The sequence below is a fragment of the Haliotis rufescens genome, unplaced genomic scaffold (assembly GCF_023055435.1).
Source record: "Haliotis rufescens isolate VD_foot unplaced genomic scaffold, xgHalRufe1.0.p SCAF_1, whole genome shotgun sequence".
Lineage (NCBI taxonomy): Eukaryota > Metazoa > Mollusca > Gastropoda > Lepetellida > Haliotidae > Haliotis > Haliotis rufescens.
This window is the reverse complement of record NW_025963779.1, coordinates 22,322,585-22,344,665: the sequence shown is the minus strand read 5'-3', so window position 1 is coordinate 22,344,665 and position 22,081 is coordinate 22,322,585. Positions and strand designations below refer to the sequence as shown.

At 40.9% G+C, this 22,081-nt stretch overlaps 1 protein-coding gene across 10 annotated transcripts in view; it reads right to left on the bottom strand.

Moving 5' to 3' along the window:
* Positions 1–2,802: 2,802 nt before the first annotated feature.
* The window catches only part of LOC124114585 (transcription factor GATA-4-like), a 44,895-nt gene continuing 25,616 nt past the window's right edge, over positions 2,803–22,081 (bottom strand). For 2 of the 10 annotated variants that reach the window (XM_046475210.2, XM_046475212.2), the window contains exons 2-6: positions 19,525–20,585; positions 7,814–8,019; positions 6,110–6,235; positions 5,663–5,765; positions 2,803–4,450 (exon numbers count right to left, since the gene is read on the bottom strand). In XM_046475210.2, the coding sequence (XP_046331166.1) occupies positions 4,110–4,450; positions 5,663–5,765; positions 6,110–6,235; positions 7,814–8,019; positions 19,525–20,311 (1,563 nt within the window). In that variant the 5' untranslated portion in view covers positions 20,312–20,585 and the 3' untranslated portion in view covers positions 2,803–4,109. Of the gene's footprint in view, positions 4,451–5,662; positions 5,766–6,109; positions 6,236–7,813; positions 8,020–19,524; positions 20,586–20,725; positions 21,192–21,224; positions 21,377–21,481; positions 21,768–22,081 lie in introns of those variants that run through there. The other 8 variants (XM_046475209.2, XM_046475218.2, XM_046475217.2 and 5 more) reach the window with 8 other exon arrangements.

Here is a 22,081-nt window from a genome sequence, read left to right as displayed (position 1 = left end):
AAGCACGGGTGGATGAGGGGGTACTACACATTAGGTCTATCCCTAACACGGGTGGATGAGGGAGTACTACACATAAGGACTATCCCTAGCACAGGTGGATGAGGAAGTACTACACATAAGGTCTATCCCTAACACGGGGTAGATGAGGAAGTACTATACATTAGGTCTATCCCTAACACGGGTGGATGAGGGAGTACTACACTTTAGGTCTATCCCTAACACAGGTGGATGAGGGAGTAGTACACGTTAGGTCTATCCCTAACGCGGGTAGATGAGGAAGTACTATACATTAGGTCTATCCCTAACACGGGTGGATGAGGGAGTACTACACATAAGGTCTATCCCTAACACGGGTGGATGAGGGAGTACTACACTTTAGGTCTATCCCTAACACAGGTGGATGAGGGAGTAGTACACGTTAGGTCTATCCCTAACGCGGGTAGATGAGGAAGTACTATACATTAGGTCTATCCCTAACACGGTTGGATGAGGGAGTACTACACATAAGGTCTATCCCTAACACGGGTGGATGAGGGAGTACTACACTTTAGGTCTATCCATAACACAGGTGGATGAGGGAGTAGTACACGTTAGGTCTATCCCTAACGCGGGTAGATGAGGAAGTACTATACATTAGGTCTATCCCTAACACGGTAGGATGAGGGAGTACTACACATAAGGTCTATCCCTAACACGGGTGGATGAGGGAGTACTACACTTTAGGTCTATCCCTAACACAGGTGGATGAGGGAGTAGTACACGTTAGGTCTATCCCTAACGCGGGTAGATGAGGAAGTACTATACATTAGGTCTATCCCTAACACGGGTGGATGAGGGAGTACTACACATAAGGTCTATCCCTAACACGGGTGGATGAGGGAGTACTACACATTAGGTCTATCCCTAACACAGGTGGATGAGGGAGTAGTACATGTTAGGTCTATCCCTAACACGGGTGGATGAGGGAGTACAACGCGTTAGGGTCTATCCCTAACACGGGTGGACGAGGAGGTACTACACATTAGGTCTATCCCTAACACGGGTGGATGAGGAGGTATACACATTAGGTCTATCCCTAACACAGGTGGATGAGGAGGTATACACATTAGGTCTATCCCTAACACGGGTGGATGAGGAGGTACTACACATTAGGTCTATCTCTAACACGGGTGGATGAGGGAGTACTACACTTAAGGTCTATCCCTAACACAGGTGGATGAGGAGGTACTACACATTAGGTCTTTCCCTAACACGGGTGGATGAGGGAGTACTACACATAAGGTCTATCCCTAACACGGGTGGATGAGGAGGTACTAAACATTAGGTCTATCCCTAACACGGGTGGATGAGGGAGTACTACACATAAGGTCTATCCCTAACACGGGTGGATGAGGAGGTACTACACATTAGGTCTATCCCTAACACGGGTGGATGAGGGAGTACTACACATAAGGTCTATCCCTAACACGGGTGGATGAGGAGGTACTAAACATTAGGTCTATCCCTAACACGGGTGGATGAGGGAGTACTACACATAAGGTCTATCCCTAACACGGGTGGATGAGGAGGTACTACACATTAGGTCTATCCCTAACACGGGTGGATGAGGGAGTACTACACATAAGGTCTATCCCTAACACGGGTGGATGAGGGAGTACTACACATTAGGACTATCCCTAGCACGGGTGGATGAGGGAGTACTACACATTAGGTCTATCCCTAACACGGGTGGATGAGGGAGTACTACACATAAGGTCTATCCCTAACACGGGTGGATGAGGAGGTACTACACATTAGGTCTATCCCTAACACGGGTGGATGAGGGAGTACTACACATTAGGTCTATCCCTAACACGGTTGGATGAGGGCGTACTACACATTAGATCTATCCCTAACAAGGGTGGATGAGGGAGTACTATACGTGTACATCTTTCAGTAACAAGGGTGAATAAAGAAGGTATGGGTGAACGAGTGGGGAAGTATTTTACATGAAGTCTATCCGTGAAGCTTGGCTGGCTGTGGAAATACCACACATAAGGCATAACCGTTACTGTTAAGTGTTGCCTATGGATACATGTATGTAGCCCTACTCGTAACACGGGTGGGGTGAGGATGTTCTTTACACGTAAATGTATTTGTAACACGGCGGTGAATACTCTTCACTATGCGTTATGTTAACCTTATATTTAACACATTTAATACACTAATAATTGTTAATTATCTCGTTACATGCTGCTTATTCAGATTAGTTGGCATCAACAGTTTGTCTCCATCAGTTCAAAATATTTTTCAGTTCAAGATTAAACCTTTTTCTCATCTGAAACAACTGTAACATGTTTCTCAGAGACGCAATCTTCAAGATTTCGATATATGTTCAAGTATTGGCATTTGCCGAATATGTCGATTATTAGAACGGTTACATAAAGTGTTCAGTCTGGAGTTACCTAATTTCAAGTGTTTGCACAGTTACCATTCATTGAAGTGTGTTTCCCTTCCCACATTTATTGAAGGGGAAGATGGGCGAACCATTGCTTGAGAGGTTTGCACTCCCCACTAAGTGACTAGCACACTGGGTAGAGTTAAATGGAAGGTAGGGTAATCCCCTATGTGGGCTGGGTAGAGTTAAATGGAAGGTAGGGTAATCCCCTATGTGGGCTGGGTAGAGTTAAAAGGAAGGTAGGGTAATCCCCTATGTGGGCTGTGAAATATGGGAAGGAACACCGCAATAACTCCAGGATTGTGGTAGGGGTCCCTGTGACTGTATACCCTATATAAAAGCGCAACAGATAAAACAAACAAAGATTTAGGAAACCACAACGGTTTATTTTATGGGTGAAATGTACATATATAGCAGATGTGTTACTCGTGAACTCAATAAATATATGATGACGATCGCAAAATATACATGATCGTTTGTCTGCTGTAACAACGGCCACCAGATGGAGGGACATGGTAGTAATACTGTCTCGCTTGTACTAGTTCCCGCTGTCTGATGCTCTAAAGCATGTGCAACGCACGGTTGCAGTTTGAGAGTATTCGCAAAAACGGTCGGGAACCAGTTTATCGACGCCATCATTGTAGCGTTATGTGATGGGTCAACATACACCCACATGTACGGTAAATGTGGCAAGTCATAGCTAAAATGCTTTGAATGATTAACTTTAAGATATATTTACCCTTTTGAAAACAAAACGGTGTGATGGCGGACGAATTAAAGAGCGTTTTGTGGTATGAAAGCCCGTTTTGAATAATACAATGAAACAGGCATAAGTGGTTGACATCTGAGAACATTGGTTGGCATATCTGAATATTTGGTTGACATTCTGCTTTCGTCACAACCAGGGTTTACATCGTAAACAACATGTGGTATGGTAAGGCACTGACTTGGGGCATAATTACATTGGAAGATTGGCACATATTTTCGTATGATTGCAAACAAACAAATATCAAAAGAAGAGCACTAATAAATCAACTAACGATTAAAAGATAAAAGTCAGTGACAAAATAACTTTGATTGGCACAAATGACTTATTGGGTGTGGCTCGGAACAATCTATACAAATCACAGATGTACATATTTGGCCGTCGAGACCAGCAACACGATTCTATTTGCGACTAGAGGATTGACTAGACTAGATCCAATAACAAACAAAAGCACTAGCTACAAAATATGGCATAATATTTAACAATATTCTAAACTTATATTACAATATAGTGATCAGGCATCGCCTTCTCCCCTTATAGCGGCGGTTTGAGGTAGTACGAGAAACACAAAATGCTTTCTTCTCATTGCTGGTAATGTCTTTGTGGTCGTCATGGCAATCGTTTTAGTTGCCATGGTAACCAAGCATCAATACTGATAACATAATTCAAACCTTCGTTGAAAACGTTCTCGTATTATCAGCTGCAATAGCGGTAATACTGTATTCCATAGTTTGTGTTAATGTCAGAATGCTTTAACCAAGGCCCGTGAAACAGTTGTCCTATGCGAATGAAAGAACGTCGATCGTCTATCGCAACACAGCAAGGAGACTGTTCGGTGAGAGGCCCGGCCTTCCGTCCTTCATACGGACGTTACTGGATTAAGGCAAAAACAGATCACCATAGTTTTTAGTTGGCACCAACGGACACAGTATTTAGAGACGCGTCGGACCCGTGTAAATTGAGGGTACTGCCGCCGTGAGGGTGACTTGATTCGTTGTCGAGGGAGACAGGGACTGCTTTAGGGGGTGACGGCGCCACCGTGCCGTAATGACCCGGTGACGTCAGCGAGACGGGGCTGCTGAGCGATGTGTTCGATTCTGACTGACTTGGACTAAGTGATGTCAGAGTACCGTTTGGTACAAGGAGATTTGACATTGATCCATTCATTCCGTTAGGTGGCGTTGGTGAGTGGGTGTTCTGGTTGCCATGCATAGACTGAGCAGAAGGTGAGCTGGCAGGTTTAACATCTGGAACAAAATCAATAGAATTAGATATGGCAATGAAAAACATCATACAATATTCAAGTGAAACGGTCGGATCAAAGAAAGTCATTAACTCCAAGTGATAAAACAATATCAACTTATATTACTACATCATTTCCACATGACCTGCTTCTTAAACTATTACACGCGGGGAAAATTGGTACACGCATCCTTGTGGTTTATAAGACGGAGTCGAGTCAGTTGATGAGGAATACAGTTGAAGGGTAGACATGAGAATATCGGACTCTCCATGGGGTTGAGCTAATGCCGCTGCTTTGTCTTGAACCCGAGTGTACATATCGCTACGGGATCTCCAAATATTTACACCTAACCTTTCAGGGCTGTTGCCTCATAACGCCTGGCAACGATGGCCATCAGGAAATGCCACTCAGAAAATCAAATCGCAACGGTGTGGTATCCATGTTGTGTAGCGTTCAAGAGAAACTGTGCAGCTAATTTGGAACATCTACCTTTTGAATATGTTTTTTTCTATTGTTTTCAGAAAGATAGTTTTTAATTTTGAAAGTCTGAAACAATCGGAAGACACATATGTGTTCCTTCGTCATCAATGTAACGAAAAACATCTATTCGCGTGTCTATATAAGTTCATATTGGGCATTCTTCATGAATTTATTTTTGACACCTTAAACATATATTAAAACGTTTCAAACGTGCGTGTTGAAGAATAAGTAATACATCATCCTAAAGGAGCACGTGCCAAGTCGATTAAATTAGTGATTAAGTAGACGAGTCAGAGTAAAGAAAGTAAATAAACAGAAACAAGAAAAAAATGTCCTTCAAATGAAAATAAATATCACATTCCGGTTCATAAAAAATCTGTCTTTTCGATTCCGTTTCAGCCAGACGCTTTAGAAAAAAAGACTGAAAATAGACGCCTCCCAGCGGCAGACTACAGGTCTCCTTCTCAGCAGGGTTAATGGGGTCAATTTACATAGAATAACCCACACACAGAGGGTTAAATCCTGGTTTGCTGGGACAATTGGCTATCTTGAGTCACGGGGGCAAGTTGCGCTGGTGTTTCACTTAGATGGGAGAGAGGCGACACCAGGATATAAAGGGAGTGCTCATATTGAGCAATAGCATGTCACAATAACTTCATTCCTTAGAACATGTAGAGGGTTGCACGAAAAACAGGCCCGAAATAACGGATGTATCATTTATAAGAAGAGCGTTTACCTGATGGTTCGGACTTTATGGGCGTCTTCGTCTTGGCAAGGTTCTTGGGTTTCCTTTTCCGGGTTTGAATCCCGTCTTTCTTCATAGCTAGTGGTCTGTTTACCTGGGGACATTAGATACATTATATTCAATATGGTGGCTATCTACTGAGTCAGCTTAATGCATTAGGGCCCACTTGCACAAAGCAATCTTAGCACTACGACTATCGTAAGTCAATCTTAAAGTATGCCAGTAATAATCGTTGTCGCGCTTAGATCGTCCTGTGCAAGTGGACATGTTCATAAGGTCAATACAAAGGTTAGTTACCGATTGTGAGAATAATTCTCTTTTTATATCCGAGTATTTGTTACGTTTCAAGTCAAGATGAAAGGTAAATTGTCGTCAGTTTCCGTGTTAGTAAAAAGGCAATAATTGAGTGTGAAAAAATAGACAAGGTCAACAACTCACCCCGTGTAGTTTGTAGTAGAGACCACAGGCGTTGCAGACGGGCTCTCCTTCGTTGTTCCGCCTCCACAGTGTCGTTGTAGTGGTGTGACAGTTGGCACAGGAGAGGCCGACTCGTCTAGATGCCGACTGAAAGAAGAAGTAGAGATCTAGAACATGTACAAGTCTTTATGCCGACATTTCTATTGGATATGGAAAGGGTTGTGTCGCTTTACTTCATACGGAGATTTAACATCGACCTAGCTGGACTTTATATAATTGATTCTGTTTTGACTTGATATTATGCAAAGTGGAAAAATCGGTTTGTTTGATCATGATAACACTGATTGGATTTTGTTAAAATACACGTACATCATATTTGAAATATACGATAACTTGTTTAATGAATCTTATGTTTCATTTTAGAGTATAGGAACTGTCCATTTGACAACACCTTCTCACAGTCAACTTAGGCCTGGGAATGGCATGCCATATTTCATATAATGTTATTGTTTTAGGTTTATTTCACATCAACATTACAAAGGTTAGGGTTCATGGCTGTGTGGTTCTGTAACACTAATTGCCACACCCTCAGTCCCCTTTCCCCTACGACTGAATGAGGAACGCGAACCTCACAGGCATGGAACGAAATACTCCCCGCATGCGCTACACGCTGTGAGCACATGAGGCGCCACATCAGGGGTCGGTCTGACCTCTGCGAGTGATCTCCCTTTATCATGCCATCTGGTTTATCTCAAAAGACGGATTCTTCTTCATTTAACAGTAATGTCTTCTTTTCGCCGATAGACCCGCGTCGTGTTTTGACAATAACCGCTTTGGGATCGGTGTTTTAGGGTCGGGCCAAGTGATATAGAACATACGGAGAGTTGGAAGGGGAGGCTTGTTAGCAAAATATTGAGGATTCCATAGTGGAATTACGGCTAAATATTTGTAAATGGACAGTTTGAGACGCGAGGCCTATAACGATTGCTTATAAAACCTAAACAAAACGCTGAATTATACCTTGCCGTCTCAAAGTGCAAGTTAGCAAAAATAAACGTTGCGAAAAGAGTTCTTTATCGGTGTGCGCGTGAATGAATTTATTGCCTTATTCCGCGGAATAAACGCCCAGTGTTTGGAGAGTCCCTCAGGTCCTAAGATGAATGAGCTTGCCAAATTGTGATTTAAATCTCAAGGGTAAAAATAGCCATTATAGTTTCGTCTCGTGCTGAGTTTACGAAATCGGATCCGAATATTGAAAGGAAAAAAATCAAGATGGCAATAAATAAATACAACCGCTTCATTTAGTGCACCTGTAAAACGGATTAATTTCTACATCATTAACTTTAGTTATGTCAAAAAAGGACATTTTCATCTGTTGGTTCCCATATACATCACATGTCTGTACAATGATGATGTTAATTCATCACTGAGCCATTGTTTCATTTTCACTGTTATCATAGTGATATCATCCTCAGATAACGAAAGAATAGGATAAATTTACTGGAAACTTGCTTATAAATATCTTTGGTCAATGATACCAGTAGGAATGAACTTTTACTGAAAGTAACTAACAGTGCTATATAAACTATACTGAAATGAATAAAATCACTATAGTGTGTTTTCATGATTTAAAAAAAAAATGTTTTTTATCTTTATGTGAATCAGTTTTGAACATATCAGGAAAGAATAAGAACAGCATGAAAAAACGGTATTTGTCCAACTCACTTCTAATTTACCTACCAGACGGCGCTGGGGTTTAATCAGGGGGCGGTTGATGCCATTCATCTTATGGTACAGTCCGCATGCATTGCACAGGTAATGGCCTGTTCCATCCCGCCGCCAGAGGGGTGTTGAGATCGCTCCACAGTTGACACATTCTCGGCCCTCCAGATCAGCAAAATAGTCCTGGCCATCTGCAAATGGAAATTCACCTATTTGAGAGGAAGGGGGTCCCCTCCTGTCACGAACATCGTTGCATATTACAATATTTTTAGATATCATTAAGTACAAAGTAATATATAGTGTTACTACAATTTCAGGTAAGAGTTGAATGTGGTGACGGGATAGCAGTATATTTGTATATAATGTCAAGAATACTGTATACATTTCTATTGACAATCAAGAAAAGACGGATAAAGATGTTTTTGAAATGATGATCCGAGCGAGTTACTTTTGACCTAAATGACCAAAGTGCTCTCCCTTTGAAGGAGAGTGACCTCCCTTTAAGCTGACCACATCCTGTTTATGGACTCCGCTGCTGAATCAACGAACGTTTGCTTTCATGTTTATCACGTGATGACAGCCGGTCGGAGGTATCGCATGTGACCTATTTCATCCACATCCTACACTCCTCTGTCAACATTCACTTCGGCCATACGGACAGTGTCCAAAGTAGGTCAGTGCCTTATCTAGGATATCACAATAACACATTTATAATTGTCACTATCTCTGCCCTGGCATTTGTAGAGGGAGGTGTGTGGACATATCCGATATATTATGGTGAAAAACTGGTTATGCCTGACGTTGAATACACAAGTGAGTGGGTGGTTGAATAATAAAGGGTCTTGGTCAACTCTCAAACATGGGTAACACCAAGTTAAGCAAATCTCAACGGCAATGTCACCAGCAATGTGCGTCACACATTGCTCACATATTGGACATTGAACCGTGTCTGCGGCGTGACGAACAAACGATTTTACCACAAGTCTACCCCAAACCAAAGATTCTACTTCATTTAGCTAATACAAATGTAGTTAAAATACAAAAAAAACGTAGATATAGCAGACAATAACACCGGGGAACGTTTGCAATCTTTAGCAAATTAATGTAAAATAGTTTAATTGCTCTAGGGTTTTTTCGATCAGTGTGGTTTTCCTAAGTCAAATGTTCCAAATCAGTATATGGAAAGTCAGTACAATAAATATTATCTAATATTGGCAAATAAAAAAGATGCCAAGCCACTTCAGTAGAACCTATCTAATTCTCTTTAACTTTATTGACAATGACCCGACCACTAACATATTTATGAACAATACACTATCTTAAAATCATATGAATAAGACGCATAGCATATTTATGAGAATACATCCTGTACTACTGAACAAAGCACACAGCATCCTTCCAGGACTTTGAGCTGAAGAAGGAACCTAGTAGATGAGAGGGATACCAGACAGTGTTGCGGCTCGTCACAAACTGTATACACCAGTATATTCACGCCCTCTCATAAAACAAGTAACAAAATTTAACGAACGGGCCGCTTACAGACTTGTCGACAGATATGAAACATGCACATGAAACTCCCCCGTAAAGTAAAAAAGAACCGGAAGTGAACGACAAGAAGCAGACGACACTTTCCTCGACTGTGGACGTACTGAGTCGTCTGGTTGAGACGAAAGTCCTAAGATCAAAGTATATTCCAAAATGGTGTTTTGACAGAAACCTGCTTTCAACGTCAGGCTATAGGATTCAAAGTTTGCAGAAAAATGGTAACACTGAGATTTTGTTGACACTGGTTTGTATACACTGCCAGACACTCTTCCAGCTGACGCGCGTTAACAAACCTGAACGATGTCTGAAGTCTACTCTCATCCTCAAGGAGACAAGGGAACACGACATAACACATATTAACATGAACATACAACATACGATTACACACTGGTCTCATAATCATTTGAGATAAATGGGTTGTGAATATGTTGTTAGAGTAGATGAATTGCTTGTCATCACAACGATGTTTTCTATAGCTGATGCTTTCGGTAAGAATGTTAAATAACGTGTTTGCAATGAACATTTTTTCGGTACCTTAGTCAAGATAATATGGCCATTCTTGAAAGAACGAATTTTTTACGCCTTTGGGGGCTCTTGAACTGTTGCCAAGGGGACTGTTCTGGTTTATTTAGTCGCAGTATTAAAACCCGCAGTGGCTAATTGTAGACGTGTACAGCAAATGATGCAACCAAAATCGCTCGCCATAATTTTAACCTATGACCCAAACTCTCTCGTGAACGTCCATCATTATACTCCCAATTAGCGCGTGATAAGCTTGAACTCTCGCGATCTCTCGTGCGCGAGACGGCGCCAGAAAACGACAGAGGGACACACAGGATTGCCCTTACCACGACAGTTTATGTTTGAAATAATAATTCTCGAGCTATAGTCTCATTCACCGGGCATGTCCTTACATGATGCGGAGGGAGGTATCAGCACTAATGGCGCAAATTACACGTTTATGGCAGGCCAACCGGGACACAATTCACTCAAACTGGCAAAACCCTTAAACTGGAAAGTGTCTGGTCGGGGGATATAATAAATAAGGTTTTGTCAGAGTTTGAAGTATGAACGTAGACGGAGGGCAACTGGCACCCCAACAGGAGGTGAGACCTGTACCCAGTTAATGTGCCAACATAGCAGGAATAATGTGTGAAATTTATAGGAAGTCTCGCGGCATCTCGTGAGAAACAAGAACACAGTGGGATGTGTCAGGTATTATTTATCGTCTGCTTGATGACGTCACACCAGGGTGCATTCTGGGAGGCGTAGTTTAATGTGCCGGGAGACGTAAACGTTTTAATACTGGTGTTTATACAACTGTGTAAATCCATCTCTCATAAGCTGATGTTTACATAATATAACCGCCATAGTTTCTTGAAGTAATGCAATTATTTACATAGTTTGATGTCATAATATTGTGGATTTATTTCTTGCTCTGACACATCTGCGATTGATGACCGTTCATGAGAAAATGTTTGACTTCGAAAAAACGTTAAACTGTAATCAAACTTGATTTAAAAGCGAAATAAAAAAATAACAAGTTCTACAAATATCCAAAGAAAACCACGATGCAACTTAACGTTCAAGTTCACTAGCTTACACAAATAGTGACGAAAGACCCCTCAGTTTACCACTGAATCAAGCAGTGCAACTGTCAAACAGACATCTCAACCTGTCGCTCTATATATGTCAGGATTCCTGCTCAATATGTTTCATAATAGGTACGAAAACAATTTCGTTAAAAGTGTTCACACATGCTAGGCTTGTGAGAGACAGGCTTTAATCCACCTTTAGCAATATTCCAGCGATATCACGGCGGGGAAACATGAAATGCAATACGGCCCTTGGGAATCGAACCACATTTTGTGTGTGTAAGCGAACGCTTTATACACTGGACTACCCAACATGGTTTTGAATACTGAATAGGATATGGCACATTCTCTAAGTTAACTTTGAGGTAACGGTGGAGTAACGGTGGAACTCATCATCTTCGTAATACGCGTGTGGGGTGGGGTAGTGTTGAGGGTGGGGGTGGTGTTATGTCTGTCATCACAGAGTGCAACGATGTGTTTGGTCCATGCTCGCGCGTGCATGTTCTGCGTGTGATTAAAACAAAGATACAGTTATAGCCTCCCTATTTGAATCAATCATATCACTCAGGTGAATGCATGCTTTATGTATGAATTACAAGCATGCAACTGAAATAGCCCCGTGCCATGACTCTGTCAGCACTCGTGGACCTGGATAAGAGATTTATTGTGAGTTTATTTATCTTCTAAGTTTGTTTTAAATCCTGTGTAAACTCACACTTTACGTAATCTGTCGAGGATATCGATATTCGATCCGCTTAGACTACGGCGCGTGACGGGAAGGGTGGAGCACTCACACACAACACTGTCGACAACGACCGGGGATTTGGAGTTTGTTATTGCCCATTCAAGATATCTCCTTTTAAACATTAACCCACCGCATGCATTTTCTTATGCATATATTATATTAATTATATTATATTAATTATATTATATTATATTATATTATATTATATTATATTATATTATATTATATTATATTATATTATATTATATTATATTATATTATATTATATTATATTATATTATCCCTGCCTTCTATGCAAGACCACACACCCTCATATATACTATCACCAATCCTCATATGTACAAGACCAGCCCATCCGTAAACACACGACCACCCACCCATGTATACACAACCATCATACCAAAAGACGTTAAAAGATGGTACTTGTTGTTTCCCTGCCTGACGGTTGGTATTCAGGGGCTAAAACCAGGACCGGTCGGCTCGGAGGCAGTATACTGTGTCTGAATGCACTTTGCTATTAAACCCCAATTCACCTCATCTTGATATACCCGTCCACCCCGTCATTAAATACTAGTATACAATAAGTCAGTCTATATATACACCAGGCAACCCTTACATACACGATCAGACCATCTTCATATCACTCCAATATATGCAATATAGTGTACATCTACAATAGTCTTATCAGAGTACTCACAAGCCACATCAGTCTACAGACACCTTCTGGGTCTGGTGATGAAGTTCTTCATCACCTAAAGTGTAGTGTCTGCTGTTTCAACAACCCAGTTGTTTCACTAGTGTGTATGACATAAACTTAACCACACGAAATTACTTTAATCCCTATTAGTTACACAGGAGCTTCATAAGATTCAAATAGCCACAATTTTCCAGGGTAACACAATTCGTGGAAGACATCGACCCGGTTCTGTGAAGACGATCTGCCAGAGGGACCCCCACGCGGCGATCACGCTCAGACTACGCCTAATTAACCCCAATCAACACATGGTTCCCTGCAAAATTTGGAATCAAAATCATCCGTGAAATGAAACCGCAACAGACACCTTAACTTCTTAAATTGGCGCGGTATTTGATCCTGAACGCAACCCAAGTCATCTGTTGAAGCCGCCCCTGTTGTAGAGGTGGAGATGGTGTGGCGCCCGAGACGTGAGCTGGAGCACTGTCAAGTATTCCAAACTCTCACTCTCATACCAGCCTACCGACAGACAGAAACACGTGGAAAAACTGCAGTGGGGGCATTTTTTAGTTGTGAGTGAGTAAGAAGTGAAAACGGCTTCATCTTCCATGTCGCATCTACTCTTGGCGAATGTGTGACATGTCAGAAAGACAGGTGTCGAGCATAAAAAGAGTGGTGTATTTCATAGTTCAGGGCTAATTAAAAAATGTGATGACATGATTCAAGAACCAAGGAATAAAACTATTTATCACATTCTATCGTCTTAGCAGGCGCTACTAGTAAATGCAGGCATGTTTGCAGCGTTGTGTATGTTTCTGTGCATGTTCATATGCACATGGATGTGCGTCTGAACTCTTGCACTCGTATTCGTACGTGTGCATGCAATATTGAATGGCAGCACAGAGCATGGCTCTCAATGTATACCTGTATGTGTGTATATGTATATGAATGTATAGTGATGCCTGTAAGTAATTGGGTAATCATGACTTATATGTTGTATGTAGTCTGTAACCTATTAGTGCTAAGTTGGTCGTAACTCCCATACTTTATCATAGGATTACGATCAACGTAGCACTAAGATCGCTTTGTGGAACAGGACCCTAGTGTGTATGTCTGACTCATCTTGTTTCACATAAATGCGTGAATGGAATATACATCTGTGATGCGGTTTAATTTAGTTTTAATGTTTTGTTTTAATTTAGTTTCAACTTTGTGTTATGTCAAATTAAGTGCTAGTTTACAATATTTTACTGTAGTATTTAAATGAGAATTGATGTCTCATAGGCCCACGAGGCCAGGGGTTGTTCACCCATTGCACTGAAACCCGAAGCAATTGTATTTGAAAGCACTTGATAAATAAATAAATGTTCTTCTTCATCAAAATTCTCGGAGTCAATTCACCAAATATGTGTATATTGAAAGAATAGGTTTATATGTTCGATGTTCAAAATTTCCAGTAGGTTTGAGGACGTTTCTGTGTTAGATAAATGCGTATTTCAAAATATTGTTTCAGAAAATCATTGTTGTCGCTGAATCGTTTGAGATGGTACTAGAGTTAGATATACTGAGCGATACATTTGTTGTCGCCGCCTAAGCATAAGCCTTATTTGACATCATTTGTCATTAGGACAATATTTATCAGCTTGAGAAAACAATAAAACCCCAGCGTGATGTACGAGAGCCGTGAATCACGTCGATTCCGAAATAAGGGATAGGTCGAGACCAGTAATAGCCATTTTCATGTATGCAATGTAACTCTACAAATCCACAACAATAAATCCAGCCCCTGGAACAATAAATAAGCCCGGTGAATAGGACTATGTTGACCACAACCGCAGCACGACGTTGTGAGGATATCAATCCGCGATCTATCAGGGAGAAGTTATTGTATGAAAATGTAAACGCCTGATGGCGGAGACAATAGCTCCTACCCGAACGCTATTGTAAATGACGCGAGCGAACACACCGGAAAGATATATGTAACGGAATGAGCATGGGTATTTACATACTGGACAGCAGCAATATAAGGAGGACATAATTTACAACAATTATTTCTTGGGGTATCGGGGGACGTACGGCCACTTCAGCCTGCGTAGCAACCCTCAAGTCGCGTTAGCTTGGCCCTTGTCCCTCTCAAAATGGAAGTCGAGCGCGGGGGCTCTACAAAATATTGACTTATCGTCCTGAACACACAAAGGCAGTAAAAAGTAACGCGGGTAGCTAGTAACTGAGGTATTCTACTCTCATCTGGAGTCTTAATCGGGTAGAAAATGTGGCCAAGCGATGTAAGCGGCCGGAGCGAGATCTCGCGAGGTTTGAGAGCTAAGGTCCGTTCCTTATCCTACTACGTCGCTAGCGTTTTAAATCTTGAAATATTATCCTAGCTAAGATTGAGTTTGTATAACTAATACAGGAGTCGCCGTTATCAGAAAATTGCCGATGACACGAAGATACGCAACACCTCGGAATGATAGAGGCTTGATGATTGAATGGCGAATTTGAAACATGGGAGTCTCATCCGACCTGTGGGATAAAGGGATTAACAGTGGTGACCCATACAGAGCTACAGACATACTCCAGATAGGGAAAGTTGTCTTAAGGAATTGCCCCCCATACGTAATAGTGGTTGTTATCGGCATAAACAAGTCTAGTTGACCTAACAAATGCATGACGCCTGCTTCTCCACAGGGGTGCTTCTCTCTGACTATAAACACGATTATAGAATATCACACTACAAAACCATTCATGTTGAATATCACCGAGAACATTAAATATTGCTGATAGATGCATGATGTTGCTCCACAACTGGTGTCGCCGAAGTTATTCGTTTTGTGCTGTAATCTTGAAACATAATTTCAAAAAATATTGACAAATATCCGAAGTTGCTGAGTTGGGAAATTGAAATGTGAATTATATAATAATGCTTGAAGGCAACCTACACAATTCACTGCAGATTACTGCTATCGTAGGCGTCGGTCCAGGTAATTTAGATTGAATAAGTTTAATAATTTCCTCGGGTTTTAAAAAAAAATTGCATTTGATTATCAATTTTCTTTAACATTAGTTCCTGAATGACTTAAAAAATTTACAGTTCAAGTAAGGATTATGTCCATATGAAAAGTATATACAAGATTTTTAATTATATGATTTGTGTTTGTAGTTGTCAACGTCGTTGGATTACAGGAATTCTTGTGACGAGGAAAGTAGAATTACCAAAATCATGTTAATGCTATCAGCTGGAATTAACATTAATCCCCGAGTTTACAGTTAGAAATTATCGAAGAAATTCAGTATTCTTAACAACTAATTAAATCTCAAACCTCGGCAGATGATTGAGGAATTGGCCGAAACGTTGACCCGATGTTTGACGGACTTTACTGAGGCATGGGCGGGAGTGACCGGAGAACGCCGAGACGTGATTGTTTATTCTGCTAAGTGACGGCGTAATTGGCCCCGGTAATTGACGTGTCACCACAAAGCATCGCCGTGTCAATTAGTAACGAAGTGTTAATTACTGTAAACATGCTAAATGAAGACACGCTCGTTCGACATGGTGCTTTGTGGGTTTATCAAATTTATGATCTTTTTACAGTGCTAAACAAACAGTTTTATCTTAATTTGTTGTTAAATATGCTAATGACGGATTTGACACTTGCAAAATGGACGTTACGGAATGGCTTACGAACATTATTTCCAAGAATTAACAGAACTTGACGCATTACAGTTTGAGAAATGATGAGTTTCAGCACATGTTGCTGGTGGTCATGTTCCTACAAGCGAATCCGTTGTTTCGAACTCCTGGAGACCAGAGATATAGTTCGACTTATCCTTTAAATAATGTCTTTCACAAACCTCTGCTAAATTGTTAACGACATTAAATAATAAAACAGAGAATCGTTCAAGGATTAATATTATTCAATAAATTCTGTAAATTATTTTCATGTCGATGCTTTAAATTTAATATAAGCGGCGTGATACCATCTTATATAATTACACCGAAAACGACCGAATATTGACAACGTTTAACGACAAATTTTAAGAGGATACCGCTCCCATAAATAGAGTTATGAAGTTTTCCACCTCTGTTTGTTCCTATCATCACTGCCGGTTTGAAACTTTGACCCTATATCCAATACAATAAAGTTGTTAATAAACAACAGACGCTCGTCTGGACAGAAGTACTGTATTTGAGGATCAGAGTTTGAAAGCTACTTGCCCTCCTGTCACTTCATGTCAATGGTTATTGCATAAGAAGAGAGGGAATACTTCTCAATATCACACGGCCATGACGATATCACTTATATATACGACCTAGCTCCTTCATAATGCAATAAAGTTTATGTTTCTGAGTATCAACTAACGTTTCAAATAATCACATTTTTAGGGTTTTTTACACGGACTGTCTAAAGGAAAAGACTTTTTGAAATGTCTTATTTGGATGAAGCTTGATGTAGATTCAGATTATATGTCATATTGTGATATATTAAATATACAAGCTAACATGATCATGAAAGCACCTGGGTGATGGTTGGGATAAAAAAAAAGGACAAAACTCATGGTTTATCACATTACAACGGGTGCAATTAAAGTACAATTTGTGTTCATCGTCAAGGCAAGGTGGTCAAATGCTATGACACATTGACAAAAACTAAAAATGTGACTCTCATGTAACTTTATACATAAAATCAAGTTTCAGTTGTGAACAATATATTTTAAAATAATATACCATGATTAAAGCGTCCAAAAAAATATCCTATCTGGAACTGACTCAATGATTCCGTCCCTTTTTATTTGTATGGAGCTCTTCGAATGAAAAGAAACTTGCAGACGAAAATATTCTTAAACACAGTGACAAATTAATCCTCTTTTGCGTTATGGTTTCAAGACAAGAATGTTTAAAAAATAGACAGGTATAAAATTAATTCCTTCAACACAATTTTCAATAAAGTACACACCCTTTTTTGTTTAACATGTCCTTCGAGATTAAGCGATTAATTCTACACGACACCATAAACAATCCTTCTTATTTGAAACATAACTGAGTATAAGCGTTTGTGACTTCATTGGTGTTATTAATACGCTACAAAATGACCCTTATACTTAGTCAGGGGAAACCAAAGAGCACACATATTGTTTTAATTTTCCGAGCACAATTATTCTTTGTAACGGCGAGCCGGTGTAGGATTACATGTGAGTATGGGGCAAGACATTTGAGAGTAACGACTCTGATTCTCACCAAGATGGACAAATTTCTCTGAAATTTACACTGGTTTAATTAACACCAGAGCGGGGGATGTATGGGAGAGGGAAAGAGAGTCCCGGGGATAAGTTACACAGCGTGTTGGTTCTCTGAGGGATTGCGTTTCACGTCAATTATAAACTAAATTGTGCAAGTCTCTAATAACCTGTAAAACTGACCTTTGGATAGCAAGACTATTTACCCCACCACTAATTAAGTTTGAAATGGAATAGGCGTTACAAAAGCCTCATTCACCAAGTTGTGTGTGTGTGTAATATCTATTTGTAAATAACATTTCCCAGTTTGAAACGTAACGAAAACATTATCACGTTTATTTTAATTTCCAAAGCAACATCGCAGATATAGGGAAAATATATGCTGACTGTAAACAATATAACTCCTTTTAACACATTTATTCGTTAAATATATCAATAGTCAAGATTTGAAAATTATCATTTTGACTTGTTATTATGGTTAGTGCTGAAAAGTTATAATTATCATACTCATCAACACCATGAAAGATTTATCAAGAAAGGAGGACTTGGTGTATTTATATCCGCTTCTCTATTTTTTTCAGGTTAATTTTAAAACTTGTGACTTTCAAATAGATATAATATTTTGGTTTTTATATGTTCAAGGAACACCCCATAAGGAGATATCCGCGCTGGCCCGTGCTAACGAGCGCGTCGAATGACAAGTAAAATATATACATGCCTTGCAGATAAAACTGGTGTCATATTTCAATCCAGCTGCTCGTTTTATCTTTCATTTATAATAATTTACTCAAATTGTGAGTACAGGAGCCTCGCGTTTATAATTTATCATATTTATTGATGTTTAGATAAGATTACTGGTTTCAATACCGGAATACAATGTTAGCTGTGCTATTGTAACAAACACAATGTACAAACCTGTGTTGTTACATCCTATGGAAAAGGATGTAATGAAATGTAAATCATCAACATTCTTGAAGAATTATACATTGTATTAAACCTATGGAACCATTGGAGATGACAATATCCTTTTAACTTTTCATAAATCTTATTTTTTTGGCAAAAAATCGTTTCGACATGTGCAATAAATTCAACTCTTTCTTTTTGTAATGTTTTGCTTTCTCTCTCCGGTGCAGTGAATATTTCACAAATATTCTGTAATCACAAACCAAGGCTGGCTTGATATTCGCGACATTTCGCCCCCCGGGATATTTACTTCGTTTCAAAATCACCCATGGGGCCACTAGATCCTGCTTTGATTGGAAATGCAGCTGACTTTGAGAAACAAACGAGATTGGCTTTCAATTGAGGTTAAAGGGTCTTGAAAACTTTGCCTAAAGACGTTCAACGAAGTCCAAACTTTTTGCGTTGCTATGAAGACATTATTGTTGAACGTTTTCGTAACGGAAGACATTGTAACAAGCCTTAAATAGAATTTGAAAAGCCCAACTGACAGCTGCAATCTTTAGACTTAGTTATGAAAAAAGTAAGGATTTGGACAAATGTTGAGAACAGCAATGATGACTAACGCGGCGAAATTCACTAATTGAACGAACCGTCTTACGAATGTATTCTCAAAATCGACACTATTAATTAATATATTTTACTTCGCCCGTATATAACTCCTTTTCATTATCCATAATCCTTTTTGAAAACTTATAAACAAATCCATTACAATGCTATTCAAAGCATGAATATGAAAATCAAGTTATAAATAATCGATAGAGGGTCGCATCAACCAGTGATTTCAGAGCTATACACTGACACAGGTAGGTGTGGTTGCTACTACAAGGTCCATGGTTATGATAAATGGTATTTGGGAAAACTAATTCATAGCCTGTACCAATTAAGGCTTTTTAAAGACATTGTATACATTGACAAAGGATAAATAAAATGGACTAACCGTAGAACTCACCGGGTCCCACTCGTCTAAATCCTTGCTGCAGTGCCATGTTGTTGAATGTATTCCACGGAGACAGCTCGGGACTCATGTAGGTAGGGTAGGGATTCAGGCCGCTGGGTCGGGAAAGGGGGGTGCCGAAACTACTGTCTGTCCTCCCCGTGGGGGTAGAGATGGGTGAATTGGCTGATGGACTGAAGGCAAATCTTGGCGACACCTGGGGGTGTGTATTGGCAGTGCTATATGCCATACCGTCCGCTTGCATGCCCCACATGGCAGGTGAGTTGGGGGAGGTTGCTACTTGTCCCGTCCCGTTACTGTACCCCATGGGGGGTAGGACTGCTCGGGTGGTGGGGACATACACGGGGCTGGTGCTGGACTGGAGGTAGGAGTTGGGTGGGTTTTCGTGGGGGTACGGCGGGGCCGACGTTTGCATGGCCATCGAGTGCATGGAGTTCTGGAACATGGCGGCTTGTTGGCGACTGACGACGTTGGGGTCGTGGGATGTGACACTGGTCGTGCCAGGGGCAGGACGGTCGAGGTAGTTGAAGAATACTTCTACGTCTTCACTAGGGAGAAGTGGCCCGCCGGATCCTTGGTAACTGCCGAGGGTGAGGCCAGGCTGCATACCCCGGACACCGAGGGTTCCGTGAGCCGGGCTGTGGGGGGTCGGGGGAGAGATGCCGGAGGGGTGACGAGCGTCGGTACTATCTACAGGTGAATGTTCTTGAGGTTCTTGCTTGACCGTGGGGTAGGAGGGGGGTACCCAGGGAGACTCAATCTGTGCCATGTAACTCCATGCGCGTGTCCCGGGGGCAGGGGTGGAATTCGAGGAAGACAGTTCGTCACACTAGCTCCACAGTGCAGTCAACAAATGTGAACCTCGATGATCTCACGACAAATATGGCGCTCAAATCCAAACAGTCATAAACAACTTGAGTGTACCTGATAAACCTAGAGCGAACCGTGCAGCGGACAACTGATTCCTCGAGTCACCAGTCCCTCAGTATATACCCAGGTAGATGAGGTGAGTAGATGTAAAGGCACTGTCTTCGCAGGGTTACCTGTAATTAAAAGAAAAGCGGTGAACATCAAAGAAAAACAAAGCGGTGAACACCATGTTTTCATAACTTCCGTCTTAGGACGAATGAAGACAGTCAGGTAAACAATAATCGCAATAAAAACTAAGCCAAAGAGGCTTTACCTACTGCTCAGCCGATGTGTGTCCTACCATTGACAACATCAAAGCGTAATGACGGGCTATGATTGGTACTTGATCGTACTTGACCATTGAAACACTGCATTAATTACTGAACACACACTGATTAAGACGCATCAACCGTAAAACACACTGGCGGTGAATCCAGAGAGGTGTCCGTTTTAATCCGCCTCTACTGAAATGATCCGGACATCCTATAAATCACGAAAACATCCACCGCCAGTCATATGGGTGTGTCGAGGGGGTTTGACATCGTTCCATCCTTGTTTCTGCATATCCCCAATGTACAGCAACACAAACGCTCCACGCGTATGCACGTCCAAACACAAGATCGCGCACACGAGAGAAGAGTCCCATCAGAACTTCTTCCCAAATATTTTGAAATGCTATCCACAAGCCAAATAAATTACGGAGTAACAATAACATATTGAGAGAGCGCGCCTCGACTGGCGCAACACCGTAAAGCCAGCATTTTCATACCCACCTCCTATTATCTGTAGCAAAACACTGGAACTTATTGCGATAATATAACGATATGATAAGCTCGATGTAAAATGAAATCCCGACTAGCGGCTTGGCTGAGGACTGGTTCCCGTATCTCGGGTGGAGATACCGACGTTAAACAACACGCTGGTAATTAACTAGTCTCTGATAATGAAACACCCTCTCCTTGACGAGACCTGCCCCTTTCGCAGACCAACTTTATAACTAGATTTCAATAACAGATTTTTCTCTCCTCACCAATTTTTTTATCGTCTTCCTTCGTCAAGGTTCGTTTGCATCCTCCGCAAGTTTTGTTAACAATCGCATCACAACCTCCTTCAACGTTAGTCTCTATTCCTCTTCGTCATTAAACCTTCAAAATATTTGCCATAAGAACGGACTGTCCCATTTCCTGAACAGGGGCGATGAATATAGATGTATAACGTGATTATTCCAAATACAACTTCAAGTTAGCATATCTGTACCAGATAGAAGTATTTGAAAGTAACAGATGCAAACACGAATTGATAAGTGAACTTTGTCCAAGGATTGATATATAAATGTCGACCACACTCCCGCCCATCCCCCTTATCGAGAAAGTAGGCCGGCCCTTATGGAATGCCGCCTCTGATTTGGTGCGCGTATTATCAGATAGCCCAACCCCTAACGCCAGTCAAACGTCACGGTCGGGCCTGGTGTGAGTCGACTGCGCAAGCACAATACACACTCTGCTGTGATACCAGAATGTTTGATATAAAAAGATTGATGAATGTTTTTCTGTTCGTAAATTTCAAGAATCAAAGACATCAGTAATCCTTGATACACCGCTGATGATGTTAAGCTTCTTCGAAAATAGAA